At 38.2% G+C, this 15,623-nt stretch overlaps 1 protein-coding gene across 1 annotated transcript in view; it reads right to left on the bottom strand.

The window, feature by feature from the left end:
- SPEF2 (sperm flagellar 2) overlaps nt 1–15,623 on the bottom strand; it is a 171,758-nt gene that overhangs the window by 74,463 nt on the left and 81,672 nt on the right. Inside the window, exons 18-20 of the mRNA XM_033852786.2 lie at nt 12,840–13,004; nt 9,050–9,124; nt 2,000–2,148 (exon numbers count right to left, since the gene is read on the bottom strand). Of these exons, the coding sequence (XP_033708677.2) occupies nt 2,000–2,148; nt 9,050–9,124; nt 12,840–13,004 (389 nt within the window). The remainder of the gene's footprint in view (nt 1–1,999; nt 2,149–9,049; nt 9,125–12,839; nt 13,005–15,623) is intronic.

Genomic DNA, 15,623 nt, shown 5'->3' with positions numbered 1-15,623 from the left:
AAAAGGAGTTCTCTACATGGTTTCACTTAGGTAACTAGAGGTCCGGGCTGTATATCCTCCCATTGTCCCTCCAGACCAACTCCCCATCCTTCACTCTCCATCCTGCTCAGTAATTGCTCTAGGAGGCTAACTCATGTGAATTACTTCAGGAAACTCCCTTGCCTTCCACCTCCCAGTCAAGAGATGTGAGAGCAGGAAGGACATGAGGTTTGGTTATATGCTTCCCTGTTCCTCTCTGCTGGTCACTGTGGGTGGCTGCATCCTCTGGGAAGGCCACAGCCCCTGGCAGGTGGCCTTCTCCATGCACAGGTCTTCCTGAGGTCTGGACATCTGCTTCCTGTCCTCAGGTTCTCAGGCCTAGGGGCCATAATAGCTCCTGGCTCTCTCTTGTTGAGGGTAACAATCTAATCCTTGTAGATTTTCTCATTTCCTGGTCACATACATATAAATCATCCTTTATTCAACTTTCTTTAAATTATCTTCTGTTTTCTGCCAGGATCCTGACTAGAAGATCTACAATGGAAGCTGATGCCATATCTCAGTGTGAATATTTATTTTTCACTCATGTTCTCTATTTCCCTCTTGTCCTCTATGAATTTATTTCTCTCAAGGGCTTCAATGTTTGGATTTAAGGATTAGATTTTAATATTTTTGTCCCTCACTCTCCAACTCCTACCAAATAATATCATTTTAATTTTATCTCCTTCCCAACAACCACTTCTGTATGCTGCTTCTATGACAGTTCTTGAATATATTTATTTTTCAAAGTAGTTACAATTTGGCTGAGTGATAGTAATTACACACATCTGTAATTCTATCATTTAATGTTCTCATCTTCAAATATTTTCTGTTCTAATTTCTCCCTCAATGCTAATTAATTCATCAAAGCCTTATCGGTCTTCCCTGGTGGCGCAGTGGTTGAGAGTCCGCCTGCCGATGCAGGGGACACGGGTTCGTGCCCCGGTCCGGGAAAATCTGCTGGACCCGTGAGACATGGCCGCTGAGCCTGTGCGTCCAGAGCCTGTGCTCCGCAACGGGAGAGGACACAACAGTGAGAGGCCCGCGTACTACAACAACAACAACAACAACAAAAAAGCCTTATCAAGAATCTCTAACATACTCTTCACTGTATTTGATTCTGTATTGAATACAGTGAATGTTTACAATTTAATTGAGGAGATAAGTAAGACATTTCCCTAGGAATGTTCAATAACAATTGCAATTCATGATTGGGTCTCAAGTGCCTGGCACAGATGGTCAGGGCTAACAGTTCATAAGAGTAAGAAGCCATGGAGGATTGGAATTAAGAAGACAGGGACTGAGCCTTTCAAAAAACCCTTTGTCTTTTAAAAAGTTTTAAAAGAAAGACCGTTCTGTGTGATTGTCCCAAGATGATTTATCTATTAAAGCAGCCGGATTTGCCTAGGTGACAACTGGGCTTTGCAGCTGTCAGAGCATAAAGAACTGAATGGAGCTTCCAGGGCTCACCTGGGCATCTCCTTGCCTGACACTAGGGTACACATTTAAAGAGCTGAGGCCAGAGAGCTCTCTGTTCTTTTATTAGTTTAGTTAGCTTCAAAATTTTCCTTCTATTTCTAAAAAGTCAGGGGTTAAGCTTCATTTGAAAGCGTTATGATGTGGGCATGACAGCACGGTTGGAGGGCTATAATTTGCTGGATATGTGTTCTGGGGAAGATATTCTTCCAGGAAACTGCATCTCTGCTTGTCCCTGGGGTGAAAATTGGTCCTCAAAGAGCCCATTTGTTCCCCTGATTGCAGTACTCAACAACCGCTCAAAGCATGACTCAGAAATTTTAGGGAGGAGAGAAAGCATGGGATGTGATGCAATGAGTATTCTCAAAAGATCACCTCGGCCTTTTGATGAATATATATATTACCAGCTACAAAAGGCCTTTTGGATGGCGCAAATAATGGTGTGAATCTTCCTATAAAGAGGAGAAAGAACAGATTCTACTAGCTTGAGTCTAAACTGCCGTACCTCAGAAATCGGTTCATTCACATAAACCCATTCTTCTGATCCTGGCTTAGGTGGGGGTGGCGCTACTGGAGCAGGTGACACATCTGTAGAGTCAGCAGGTGATTTCTTTACTGGAACTTTCCCTCCTGGAGATTTTCCTCTGGGAGAACCTTAAACATGCATATTAAATCCTGCCATTACAAGGAGATGAATGGGACCAGATTGTGGTGGGTGGATAAACCTATGATGCCATGGGTCTCAGGCAATTCATTAACTACTTTTTAAGCAACTTTGGGCAGCCTTATCAAATAAAAATTTAAAAAGTCATTCTCTATAGCCCCCAAATTAACCAATAATACCAAAAGCAATTTTTTTTAAAGCAATGCAACTTCTCTTGTCCAATTAGCTATGGAAAACAACTTGATATTTTATTTTCATCTCTGTCCTTGCTTCCACAATGAACACACGGGTTTTACAAAGTTTAGGCGCCAGAGGAAAGTGTATTTTATTTACTATTGCAAAAACTGGCAAACTAAACACTCACCCTGAATGAGAAAGAGAGTAGCTGTAACAGGAGCGGTGCTCTTGGTGTTTTTTGAAACCCAGGGGAGAAGCAGGGAGAAAGAATGCTATTGTAGGAGTCAGTGAGGGATGTAGGGGAGGAGAAGGGGTACCTCCTGAATATTCCCAATTCCCTGGATGAGACAGAGGGCTTCTGAGCGGGGAATCTATATCTCTTTCTACAGTGAGGGTGTAGGGATGAAGGCGACTGCTGTGCCGTAGGTCTGGCTGAATTAAGGCATGGGCGGGAGGGGAGAAGAAGGGAGCGGGGAGAAGGAGAGGGAATGGAAAGAGAGAGGAAGGAGGAGAAGAAAGAAAAGGAGGTGGAGAAGGAGGAAGAGAAAGAGGCCTAAGTTCAGCTCAGAATCCAGAAAGGGCGAGTGCCCCACTCTCTGTGAGAACATCCAGGGGGGAATCCAGACCCGCGAAGCAGTACCATTATGGTCTGAAATATCTTGTGACTGATCAAACTACCTTAACTCAGAAAGCACTGATATTTCCTTAAAGGATCAAAGTTATAGTTTAGAAATTCACTCAGTTTAAATTCCACTTATTTTCAGTTTCCTTATTAAGATTTTAGATGCAGTTTATAGATGTCTACAGAATTTGCAGCATTTTCTTTCCCCAAAATATATTTCTTTGAGTATTATTTAACGATAATGCTGTTTAGAAAAGTAAATACATCTTCCACTTTTATACTAGTTTAAAATATATGGATTATAAGTAAAGGGGATATTGTTAATTATGTCATATGAACAGGTTAAATGACTTCTACTTATACAATTAAAACCAGTATTCGTCATCTACAAGTTTAAAGTTCCATCTAGGTATTTTTAATTAGAAAAATTTAAGAGCATCTTTTTTCAGGTGAAAACCAAAAATGTTCATAACTTGATATATTTTTCTGTATGATAATTTTTCATTCTCTGAACTGAATCTCTGGTGAAATAAAAGTGACAATACTGTGGCCACTTTAAGATGAATTTCTCAAAGGAGAATTCCTAAGGAGAACTTTGTAATTATAAACGTGAGACTGGAATGAGTTCCTTTTTCTTCTTTTCTTACATATCATGATCATTCAGTGAAAACTAAGGGAGCCAGGGAACATTTTTGGACGATGTGCTTTGATCTCATTTAACTTTTATCTAATTGTTAACAATGAAAATGCAAGGGTAAAAGATTTGAATGAATAAAAAATGTATCTATGTCACAGTGAGTGAAAGTAGATGCCACTTTTGAACAAAATCTATCGACATCTCAAATGTCATGAGGGTCATTCCTTGCACCACCCACGCAACCATATGAAGACTTCAGTTTCTAATAAGATATTTGCTTTCATTTGGAAGTTGGATTATTGAGTCCTCAGTGTGGCCATTCTTCATGCATAAAATTCTGGAGAGTAATCTATGCTTAGCATATAGTAAAGATAGATTTTAGCAAATTTTTTTTTTTGTCCAGTTATAAGAACCTAATGGTATTACACAGAAGCACGTGGAGCGAGAACAAGTATAAATAAAATAAGGTCAAAAGAAAAATGTAATTTTAGGACATGGGATTTATTTAATCATTTTATCTGTAAAGAAATGGTCAAAGTTGAACCTATAGAGCAATATGCTTGAGCAAAGAAAATAACATAGTAGGAGCTCAGTAAAGGTAAGAATAAATTTCATCTATTGATGAGAGGACATTAAGAAAACTAGAACACTTTCAGATTAAGTTGGCATTACTCAGGGAGATGAGAGGATTGTAGGAAGAAGGAAAAGATGCAGAAAGTCTGACTGTTTTTTTAAAGAAAGGCATTATTATTACCTTTCAGTCCTAGAATATTTCCTGGTAGGATCTGGCTTAATCAAGGGCTTCCCTAGGTAGAAGCCTGGTTAACAGTGGTGGCTTTCTTATTGCCTTTGTTCAGCGAAAAATGACTCTGGTTGGTGACTGAAGTGGAGACTCAGGATGCCTTGGATAAGATGAAAATTTCTGCTCTGCAGCAATGTGGCCAGGAAGAGAAAGAGGTCAGTGCCAGGTAAGGAGCCAGAGATGGAACATGAATCAGCTTATTCTCCAAATCGCTATTGAGAAGGTATTTTGGAAAAGTTTTCTCTCCTTGGTGTCCTAGAGTTCATGTTGTTAGTCTAAGTGGAGCTGGAGATATGGAACGTGGACAACTATAAAGTAATGAGGACTGGTTATTTGGAATCCTTTATAGGACCTGATTTTAGTATAATTATACTCAGTGATAAGCATTGGAAACTCCTTAAGCCAATTTTGCAAAGGATTCCCCTTTTTGCCCACTTGGTCTAGAGTCAATAATCATATCCCATACTTATTTAGCCCCATTTACTCTGAGCCAGATTCTGTTCCAGCTGCTTTTTTGTAGATTTACTAATTCCTTACTACAGCCACAGAGAAGTTACTTTTATGAACTCATTTTACATACGAGAGAACTGAGACTCACTAAGGTCAAGTTACTTGCCCTAAGTCACTCGTATGGTAAATGGCAGAGCTAGAATGTCAGCCCAGGCAGGCTGGCTCCAGAGTCCATGCATTTGACTCTCCTACTTTATTGCCTTTTAGTGTCTATTGATGTAATTCATGTTCAAAAGTGTTCATTAGATTGATATTTAGAAATTTGCAAGCTTTAGAGTAGTTCTTTTGATACTATTTGCTTAGCTTATAAATTGATTTTAAGACTGTGTTCTATTTACATTGCATTACAATTAAATTACAATTTAATTTTTCTACTTGTGGTGAAAATTTTATTAAAAGCTACAGTCTGAGAAGTCAATTCATTGAAAGACTCATACTAAAAAGTATAAATAATATTATTTAACTCATTTATATTAGATGATGGTATTAAGGCAAAATCCAGGGAAGCTATGAGAATAGTGTTGAGAGTTAATATGGAGTGTTGATGACATTCGCCAAAGTGTAAAGAGGCTCTAACTTTCCCTTCTCATAGGTTAATGATTCCTAACAAAACACTACCTTATTTATTTATTTATTTATTTATTTATTTATTTATTTATTTTGCGGTACGCTGGCCTCTCACTGTTGTGGCCTCTCCCGTTGCGGAGCACAGGCTCCGGACGCGCAGGCTCAGCGGCCATGTCTCACGGGTCCAGCCGCTCCGCGGCACGTGGGACCCTCCCGGACCGGGGCACGAATCCGTGTCCCCTGCATCAGCAGGCGAATTCCCAACGACTGCGCCACCAGGAAGCCCTACCTTATTTATTTTGACTCTCCATTTCCTCATCTTTGAAGTGGGAAATGATCATTTATACTTCACAGGTGGTTATGAGGATTATGCAAGAATATAAAAATTATCTTGTATAGTGCCTGGCGTAGGGTAGGTACTCCATAAGAGGTAGTTTGTTACTATGATTATGAATTATGTTATCAAAGGAGACTGTGGAATTTTGATATCTGAACCATGATTGTACATTAATCATCGACTTTCTGATGTGTGGCATCAACTTTCAGATGAAACCTAATGTGTTTTGCATGTGCTCTAAAATCTATTAAGACCTTGTACATTGCACCACATACTCTCCTCTGTTTAAGGTCCCAGGTGATAAAAAATGTATTTTAGAAATTAATCTTAGAAAAAATTAGGGCTTTTTATTTCTATTTCAAAGTATTGTTATATACATGTTGTTTTTAAAATTGTAATCCAACTTAAATATTTTGGGGAACAGGACATATTATAAGTAATACGTTAGAAATAACTGAATGTTTCTGATATTCCAATGGCTAAAATAGAACAATAAGTCTTGGGCATCAATATAGTAGTTCTTCAACTTTAGGGATCACCAGCATTCCCTAGAGGGCTTATTAAAACACAAATTGCTGGACCCCTCCAGGAGTTTCAGATTCAGTAGGTCTGGGATGGGACCAAGCATTTGTTTTTCTAATAAGTTCCCAGGTAATGCAGGTGCTGCTGGTACAGGACTGAGTTTAAAGAGCCACCATGTTAGTAGATGCATCTAGGTTTTTCAATTCCATTTCACTTTCATCTTTTTTCTCTGTTCTTCCATGTCTTTCCAATTAAATGTCATTAATGTTTATAACATTGACATAACATTTATTGCTACGTGGCCTGGTAGCACTTAAACTTTAAGTCAGATCAGAAGGCAAGCACTGGGACAGTCCCAATACTAATACATGGGCAGGCCAGAAGAACTAAAGAGATCATGATTTCCAAACATTTATTCCACAGAGCTCTAGTCCCAATGGATACCCCTCCAACAGAGAGTTCTGCAGCCACAATGTTTTGGGATATTGCATAGTGTATCTCCTACTGCCTTAGAGGTAGATGATTACAGAAGATACATATCTATATTGACATCTATCTCAGTTGAGATGAAAAACATTTTAATTTGGTGTAACTCAGCATTTTCTGAAATTGGTTGATTAAGGAAAACTCTTCATTTAGCCCTTAATTAACACCTCCTATGTAAGGTCATAGAGTTGAAAAGCCCTTATTTTATGAAGGAGTAAAACGGGGCCATGGCAAATGGTTGAAGATAATAAGAAATGCTTTAAGAACACCATAAATACAATTGCAAATGGCATTTCCGTGTCAAGATTTTGGAGGGAGAAGGTTGGAATTGATCTAATACACAGAGAAAAATAGGGATGAATTGAAGATGCCAATAGCAGGAAACAATGATAAGTCTGAAGGAAGGAAAAAGGAGATGGTTCCTCAAACCATAAGAGATGTTTTCAGTATAATTGGTGTCAAACAGCCTGTGAGGTAAACAGATAACCAATCAATAGTGTTCACCCCCAATGGAATTAGTTCCAAATATTAAGAATTAAAATCATTAAGACTTCCTCTTAATGAAGGAAATCCTGTTATACATGCCAAAACAACAGCATTTCTATGTAAAAGAAAGACTTCTAATATTGATCGAGAGTTTACCTATTTCAAATATTATTGAACACAGTAGAAATTGTGTTTATGGAAATAGAAACACAATAGTAAAATAAAAGGAAAAAAATGTTTGAAAGTTCTTGGAGGTACTTAAACTGACCTAACTGCATGACTCCAGTGAATATATATTTTACTGGTTGAACTTGTAGTTGCTTATGGTTTGAGTGTGTATACTTTCATCTAAGGATGCTCTCAAAGCATGTGAATTATTATGTCTAACTTGACGATTTTCACCTAATATGCATAAATATATTTAATTCCTATTTTTGATGATTCTATGCTGATCCTTCATTTGCTTTTGCTGATCACAATAAGAAAGCAAGGGATGCATAATGTAAATGTGAAAATTATTCTCCTATTTGTAAACAGGTGAGATAGAGCAGAGCATAAATTATAGCCAAAATTATAGGTACATTTTTCATCTCAGTGTTAACTCACCAATGACTCTAGTTATATATGCCTATCAGGTCATATAATCAGAGAAGGGTAAGATTCTTTGAGAATCATGGTTATGCATCTTTAAATGCCAAAATCAAGATCCTTTTAAGCCCATCATTTTGTGAACATGGCACAGTCTTGGGCTGCTACTACACTAGCAATTTGTAATGAAAAATTAAACAAAGGTACATACTTCATGACAACCCCCTTTGTATGTACCCTGCAAAAGTCAACTGTATGTGTCCATAACTGCATTTCAATCTTTCATTGGTTGGTGTAGCAGCTTCAATGTACAATCTAACTAATATGCTTTTTAAAGCCTATTTTCTTCTACCAACTATCAATTATTTACAAAATTTTATCCTCCTTATTTCACAGAAATAGTTAAAATAAAATAGAAAAAAAAAAGAAATTAGGGTCAGGAAAAATGCAACTTAAAGTAGAAGGTCAAAACCAGGAGAGGAATTAGAAAGCAGACTCTGGGATCTAGGTCCTTGTGCAGATACTAAAATCTTATAGGCACGAATTTGTTTCTGTACTTCTAGACAGCCAAAACAGAAAAGGAAGTATTATCATTTAGAGGTGCTAACTATCTAGCCATGCAGAGGAAGAAAGATTTTCCAGTTCCTTGATTCTGAATGAAATTTCCCACCTAGGATTTCACATAGGGGTGACTGAATGATGTAGTGGGCATACTATCTCTTCAGAAAATAAAATACCAGGTTATTATTGGTATAATAAATGTTTTAGCTCCACTGCTATTGTGTTGAGGACTTTATATCAAAGTGCTTATCAGTGAAAGCAATTCTATGGGGGACTCAAGAAAATATGGTTCAGCATGTAGTTTTCTGATGGCATAGCTTAGCCCAAGGATAACACCTATAATATCTATGATGAATAGATATTCTGTATCTTAGATATTCTCTAAATTATTCCTCACAAGCATCACTTTTCTTAGCAGGACCTTTGCTAAGACCCAGGCTACAGAAACACTGAGGTTCTGTTTCATTGGCAAGGGCTTATGGTTTACAAATGCCTGAGAGAGGTATTCAGTGTATACTACTACATAAATATAGCTATTTTCACTGAAAATTATAAAATGCAGAATTATATTTAATCATATCTATCTTGATCTGTACCTTTTCTTTGGAGTGAAGTTTCACTTTTCTTCCCTTTTCCTTCCTGAAGAGGTTCTCGATTACCATGCAGGAGTTCTAAACAAAATTCAACACATAATTATCATTGATGATTTTCTTCAATATCCTGGGCTATGATTTGTAAGCAATCAAATGCTATTTCTCAAAAACAGTTATATTTGTGAACTGCCTAAAATGGCTTAGGCCTTTACTGTGAGTTAAAATTAATCTGAAGACAGACTGTGGATTGAAATTTCTTGAATGACAGCCCTGATAGTACTATTCTATTTTGTGACATTGAGAAGTTGAGTCCTAAGCTTAATATCAACATTTGGTAGTGAATTTGATTGTAAACTCTTTAGTGCAACATAGTTGCAGAATCTTAAAAGTTAGTCACAAGTCCATTTGAAGCAGATGGCTCTATTTGGATATAGTTCACTGGAATGATCCCTATACAATAAGACAACTGGGTCTGTGATAAGAATGATGCCAAAACACCTTGAAGAAGAGTTAAATAACCACATTGCTTTGCTATGGAGCATCCTTGAACTTCTATTGACCCCACACTTGGTTGCCTTGTGACGTCTACATTCCACTGTGCATTGACTGTAACTTGTAATGCAAAGGATGGTTTGGGAATATATATGCTGGGTTCCCCGGAATCTAATTCAAAAATATATTGGAAAGGGGAAAATGGGAAACTGATGAACTGGAGGTCAATAAGATGTCCCAAATAATAATTAGTTCTTTGAAAAAATCACTACATCCCACATAATTTACCAAACAAGTTCAGTCGTCTTCCTCCCTTTGCCCTGGGCTACAGTTTTTTGTTTTGATTTTTTTTCCTTCATTGGAAGAATGCACATATGGGACAATTTAAATGCTTGTGATGGCGAGATCATCTGACCTATCTTTGTATTTAGAAGTGTTAGTTATAAGAATGTGTAAATACATAACTCATATCACTAACATTTAAACATCTCAGCTCCAAAAACCAAGATTCCATAGAAATAAGACAAGGAAAGAAGGATTAACCTTGAAACTTTGTTAACCTCCATAAAAGGACTTTTAAACATCAAAATAGTTGAACACCAAACTCATTCATAAATAAATAAATAAATCCAAACATTTGAATTAGTTCCTTTTTTTTTCTTAGAAATAAGCCTAACAAAAAAAGTCTAGATAAGCTCTTAGTTCCTTTAATAACAATACTCTGGGTAACCAACCATTGCTCTAAACTTTAGCAAAAGGCAACAGCAAAGAGAGTAAAAATAGAGACACCTAAGATGTTGAACTTATAAAATATTGTGAGCAAGTCTAATTTCTGCTGGGGATAGCATGCACTCTGCCTATTTTTAAAAATTATTTCCAAAATGTATTCTGAAATTGCAAAATATATTCCTAGCAGCATGGATAGCAAGCACTACCATACTCTGTCACACTCAGAGCTTGAGTTTTAAATTAAATTCTGACATTTGGTAGTAGACTTGATAATAAACCCTTTAATGGGACATACCTGTGAAGTTTTTCAAATTTAATCTCAAGTGCATTTGAAGCAGATATAAAATACAGAACTGTAAAAAATTAATAAACAGAAAGCACAAATAAATAGAGTCAGGAAACCAGAAGGGGGAGCTCTCATGCCCTAAGAGGACAGCATTGTCCAACAGGAGGAAGGAAGACTCCTCTTCTTTCCTGGCAAGAACTCAGCCAATGAAAAGCCATGGACTCATCAAGTACTATGGCCCTCCCAACTTCCTTTTCCCCTCTACAGAAGCATTCTCCTTCTCTTGTCATGCGGAGACTTGCACATGGCTTGCCGTGGTTGCAGACCCCGAATTATAATTTCCTGCTAATTCTGAATAAACCCATCTTTGCTGGAGAAATATCTGGCATTCTATTTGTTTCAGGTCAACAGACTCATATACAATGTAGAACTATATTTGGACAAAATGACTTTTAGTACTTAGTGTACTATGCTTCCTTCTTTACCCTATTTCCACCCTTTTTTTTTTTTAGTAAATAATTTCTCTTTTCTTCTCAACTTTTAAAGAAGATTGTAATTGGATGTTTGCTTTGGGCTTGTTCAGAAGCCTTAGGCTTTTAGTACTGCAAGTATGTTCTTTTGAAAAAAACTGTAAGTTATTTATATAAAAATAAACAAACCTGGGAACTTCCCTTCCTAAAATCATTTATCCCAGCTTCCCTGAGCTGTAAGGGCAGTGCAGCCTGTGCTATTGCCTCATCAACGTCTACTAGCACTGAGATCTCCTTGCAATGATGCGTTGCCGTTGGAAGGCAGTAACTGGGCCCCTGGGGATTAATTCTTCTATATATTTTTAAAGATCAGGCACTAACCTGGCCCTTGGTGGAAAAAAGAGACAGATACAACCACTCTTTGAAGCAACAGTAGCTTTATTATTCATCCAATGCACTGTATTCAAGTATACAATTTTATTTAATGTCACGAGCAAACTTAAGAAATTTAAAGACTGAACCGTGTTGTAACCAGAAATGCTAAAGATGGGTTTCAGGGAATGGCTCCAATCCACAGATACTCCTGACTGTGAGGCCGGGGGGAGGAAAGGGAGGGGAGGCCACGGCCATAGGTTAAAGGCCTAGATGGGTAACTCCAGGCTCCCTTGAGCCTCTGTGGAAACTGTCTTCCCTGGCTAAGCAGCATTTTTAAGGTTTCCATTTGTCCTTCAGACCACTGCTTTGTTTTTCTAATGGGGAAAGTATGTATGGTTAATTCATTGCTTTGTGCTTTATTGTTTCAAATGATAAAATATTTTTTTTAGAATTTGCGTATTTTGCCTTTAGTTAAGCCCCATTTTATTGAAGTACAACGGTCTTTAATAGACCATAATATATGTTATTAAAGTTTTCAAGTGAATTTGTTTAATATAAATAAATCTAATTAAAAAAATCAGACCCATCTCAAATCTCCACGAAGTAGAAATATTATGGAGTTTAGAAATGCAATCATGACACAGTATCAAGAATACCTAGGTAGACTTGTGTAACTGCACAGCCAGCTACTTACAAAGCTAAAACCAGCTACTAGAGCCAAATTTGTTTCATACACACAGCACCAAACTGATCCTGGCATTCTCCCAATATCACACATTTCAACAATTGAGGATTTTACTTTTGTCATTATATTGTCTACCACGTAACTTAATGGTCCTTAGTGGTTTAAGCTAAAAAATATTCTCTATACAAACTCTATTCATGTATGTTATATATTATAAATATACAAGTTTACTGAGATGTCAGGTGCTTGTTTCTACCCTTTTATAATCACATAACACTGAAGAGTGACAGTTGCGTATAAATTTTAGTCTCTAAAGAATGCTGTTGGTATGTTTCCTTATTCCTGTGGACAACAGGTTGTGCTAACTCTCATTTTCTGAAGATGGTCTTGCTTTTTACATAAACACAACTCTATCACTCTGCAAATAGACGTCTGTCCTCTTGATCTGCTCTAAGCTCCTTCTGGTATTCTCTGCGCCTTCCCTCCTCTCATCTGTGGTCTTATTCTAATCAGTAGATCTGGGTGTGAGGACTCCACATTCCTTCCCACACAGTAAAGTACCTCCGCTTTGTGACAGCCGTGCTGTCAGTGACTACTGCTTTTCCTCTTCATCAGAGCAGACAGCTTGCTTTCATATGACTGAAGTTGCTCAAAGCCTGAATCTAGATAAATGGACTGGTACTATAATTTATAATTCTTTTCTAAAATGAAAATGAGAAACTGGCAAACAGGATTAGAAATCGTCCTGTCAATCACCTGATGCTGGTTTTCCTTTTGCAGCAGGAGTTTTGGAACGCTCACGCTGACCGTGGACTTCCTTCTCTTTTTCTGGTTCAGGAGGAGGGGGGAGAGGTGATGTAGCCTCAGTTGGGGAAACTTCTTCTTTTTCCTTAGCTTCCTTTTCTTCTAATTTCTTTTTCACTTCAAAAGGATGATAAGAATGGACTTTTATTAGCGGCTCCAGACACCTACTATTTCACTTGAACTAAGATAAACCTAAATTAATATAAAACTGCTCTTACTGAATTAGGGCGAACTTCATGTTTTAGGGATCTCCTTTAAATCATTCAGTCCTTAAAACTAAGATTTGAAGTCTTCTCTGCCTGGTTAGAAATACCGTTTACCCTGCCTCTGATGGGGATGATGATGATGATGATGATGATGATGATGATGTGTGTGTGTGTGTGTGTGTGTGTGTATCAGGTGGGAAGGCTTGTTGTGCCATGTGTCAAACCAACAATCTAGAAGTAGCTGGTGTGTTGCGATAGAAAAATAAATAATTATGTCAAAATTTCCAGGGGAAAAGCAAGGTGAAAAAGCACAAAGAGAAGATGTCGGAAGGACACGGAAGGGAAAAGAAATGTGCAGCACCGACATCTAGGGGTAAATACATATGAAGCATTTAGAATGGTGCTCAGTACACAACTAAGTCTTAGCATTTCATTCTTTCATGCAGCAACTACTTATTGAATCTGAGTTGTGCCGTGAAGAAAAGGAAGGGTTATAACAATAAGGTAAAACTACACTAGTACTGTCAGTAATAATAATAATACGAACAATGCTAGGCACAGTTGTGGTTGCCAGAGATACAAAAGTAAAACAAAAGAGAAAAATCACTGCCTTGTGAAGCTAAATAGGACAGAGTAAAGGGGGTCAGGAGTGCTGTGGGGCAGCTCTTAAAGTTTATTTAACCAGAGTGCTTTGCAGGGTAGACCCGCTGAGAAGGTGGCATCTGAGAAAAGACTTGAACAGGTTCAGGGAATGTGTGCTCCAGGCAGAGCAGACAGTCAGCCCGAGGGGCTTGAGGGGCGGAGCAGGGCTGGTTCCCGAAGGTCTAGGCTCCTATCGTTGTTATGGCCCTTTGCCTTTCGGGATTCAGGCTCACTCTTCCCAGCATGCCCTCCCCACCCTTCCTGACTTCCCAGCCCTCCACCCTGGAAACGGCCGCAACTTTACCCCTGTAGCAGGGGCAGTGAATAACTGCACCCATGTATGGCTTTTCTTTTCTCTCTTTTTTTTTTTTGCGGTACGCGGGCCTCTCACTGCTGTGGCCTCTCCCGTTGCGGAGCACAGGCTCCGGAGGTGCAGGCTCAGCGGCCATGGCCCACGGGCCCAGCCGCTCCGCGGCATGTGGGATCTTCCTGGACCGGGGCACGAACCCGTGTCCCCTGCATTGGCAGGTGGACTCTCAACCACTGCACCACCAGGGAAGCCCCATGTATGGCTTTTATATCCATACTCCCTTTGCCCTCAGATTATTCTTTTCAATTCAGCAAGGCAAGGAGGCTTCATTCTATTAGATTTTTTTTTTCAAACTGGATTTTTTTTTCTGATTATAAAAGTGATATATAATTATTGTTTTAAAAATTCCCACAATTTAGACAAATAAGCAGAAAGAGAAATTTCCTGTTGACTCTTTGTCATCCTTCTCCCTCATCAAGGATTGTACGGCTAAAGAGAAAACCACAGGCCACAAATGGCATCACTTGTGTTAAATAAAGCCCACGATACCAAACCTAGACTTACTACCTGCCTCAGTTGCAGTTTCTACCTTCTTCAGAAATGTAATTTTAATCAACCAGCTTGGAATTTTCTGGTCAGCGCTAATGAGGTGATCTGTCATGTGGGTCCTCTCTATATATCCCTAGCCCCGCAAAGAAGAGGCAATCTGCATAGTAAAGACCCCTGCAGTTCCCTTCCTCCAAAAAGAAGATGTCCTGGCCCAAAATAACCCTTTTTTTTTTTTCCCCCTTTTGCTAATGACTTTCCTGCCCCACCCTCCTATCTAAAAAAGCCTTCCATTCGTACTGTTCCACGAAGTGCCCTTCTAGTTGTTAGATGGGATGCTGCCCAGTTCACGAATAGTTGAACAAAACCAGTTAGAGCTTTGAATTTACTGGGTTGAATTTTGTTTTTTCTTAGCATATATTGTCAGACTCTTTTCTGTGCCTACATATGTAATAATAGACATACTTTTAAAAACAAAAAAGGGACAATTTAAATATAACCTGATTTCCCCTACTTAACAGTATATTATGATCATTTTTAAACAGCAGAATATTTATAGAAGTACCGTATCCTTTTATTTTTTGTTTTTAGCTTAATCAGGATGTTTAATACAGAGCACTGGGCTAGGTAAATGTTTATTATTTTAATGACATAATATTTATTAAAAATAATTAACTGATTGGAATGTAAATCTTAAATAAGTGGCAGTAGAGTCTGTTAATGTAATAAGTGATCAGAATGTAAAATCTTTAGGAAAATGTTGAAGTGAGTCTGATAGCTGGCAAAAGCACTGATTCTAATTGGTAGATGTTTGAAGCTACAGCCTAGAATCGGTTTGCTTTTGCCTCCCAATCAAGACCCTAGAGGTTTCCTCCCTCCTCTCAGCCTAATTTCTGAGTGTTAAATAACATGTTAAGCCTCTTATATAATATATGGGTTGATTTTTGTTTTGTCTGGAAGCTTCACATGGGTGTTTTTGGGGAGCGGACATTTCGATGTGGGTGCTTGTCTTTCTAAGTGTGAGCTCCTGGG

This window comes from Tursiops truncatus, chromosome 3 (genome assembly GCF_011762595.2).
Source record: "Tursiops truncatus isolate mTurTru1 chromosome 3, mTurTru1.mat.Y, whole genome shotgun sequence".
Taxonomy (NCBI): domain Eukaryota; kingdom Metazoa; phylum Chordata; class Mammalia; order Artiodactyla; family Delphinidae; genus Tursiops; species Tursiops truncatus.
Note: the sequence above shows the minus strand (reverse complement) of the source record. Positions and strands in the feature narration are given on the sequence as shown.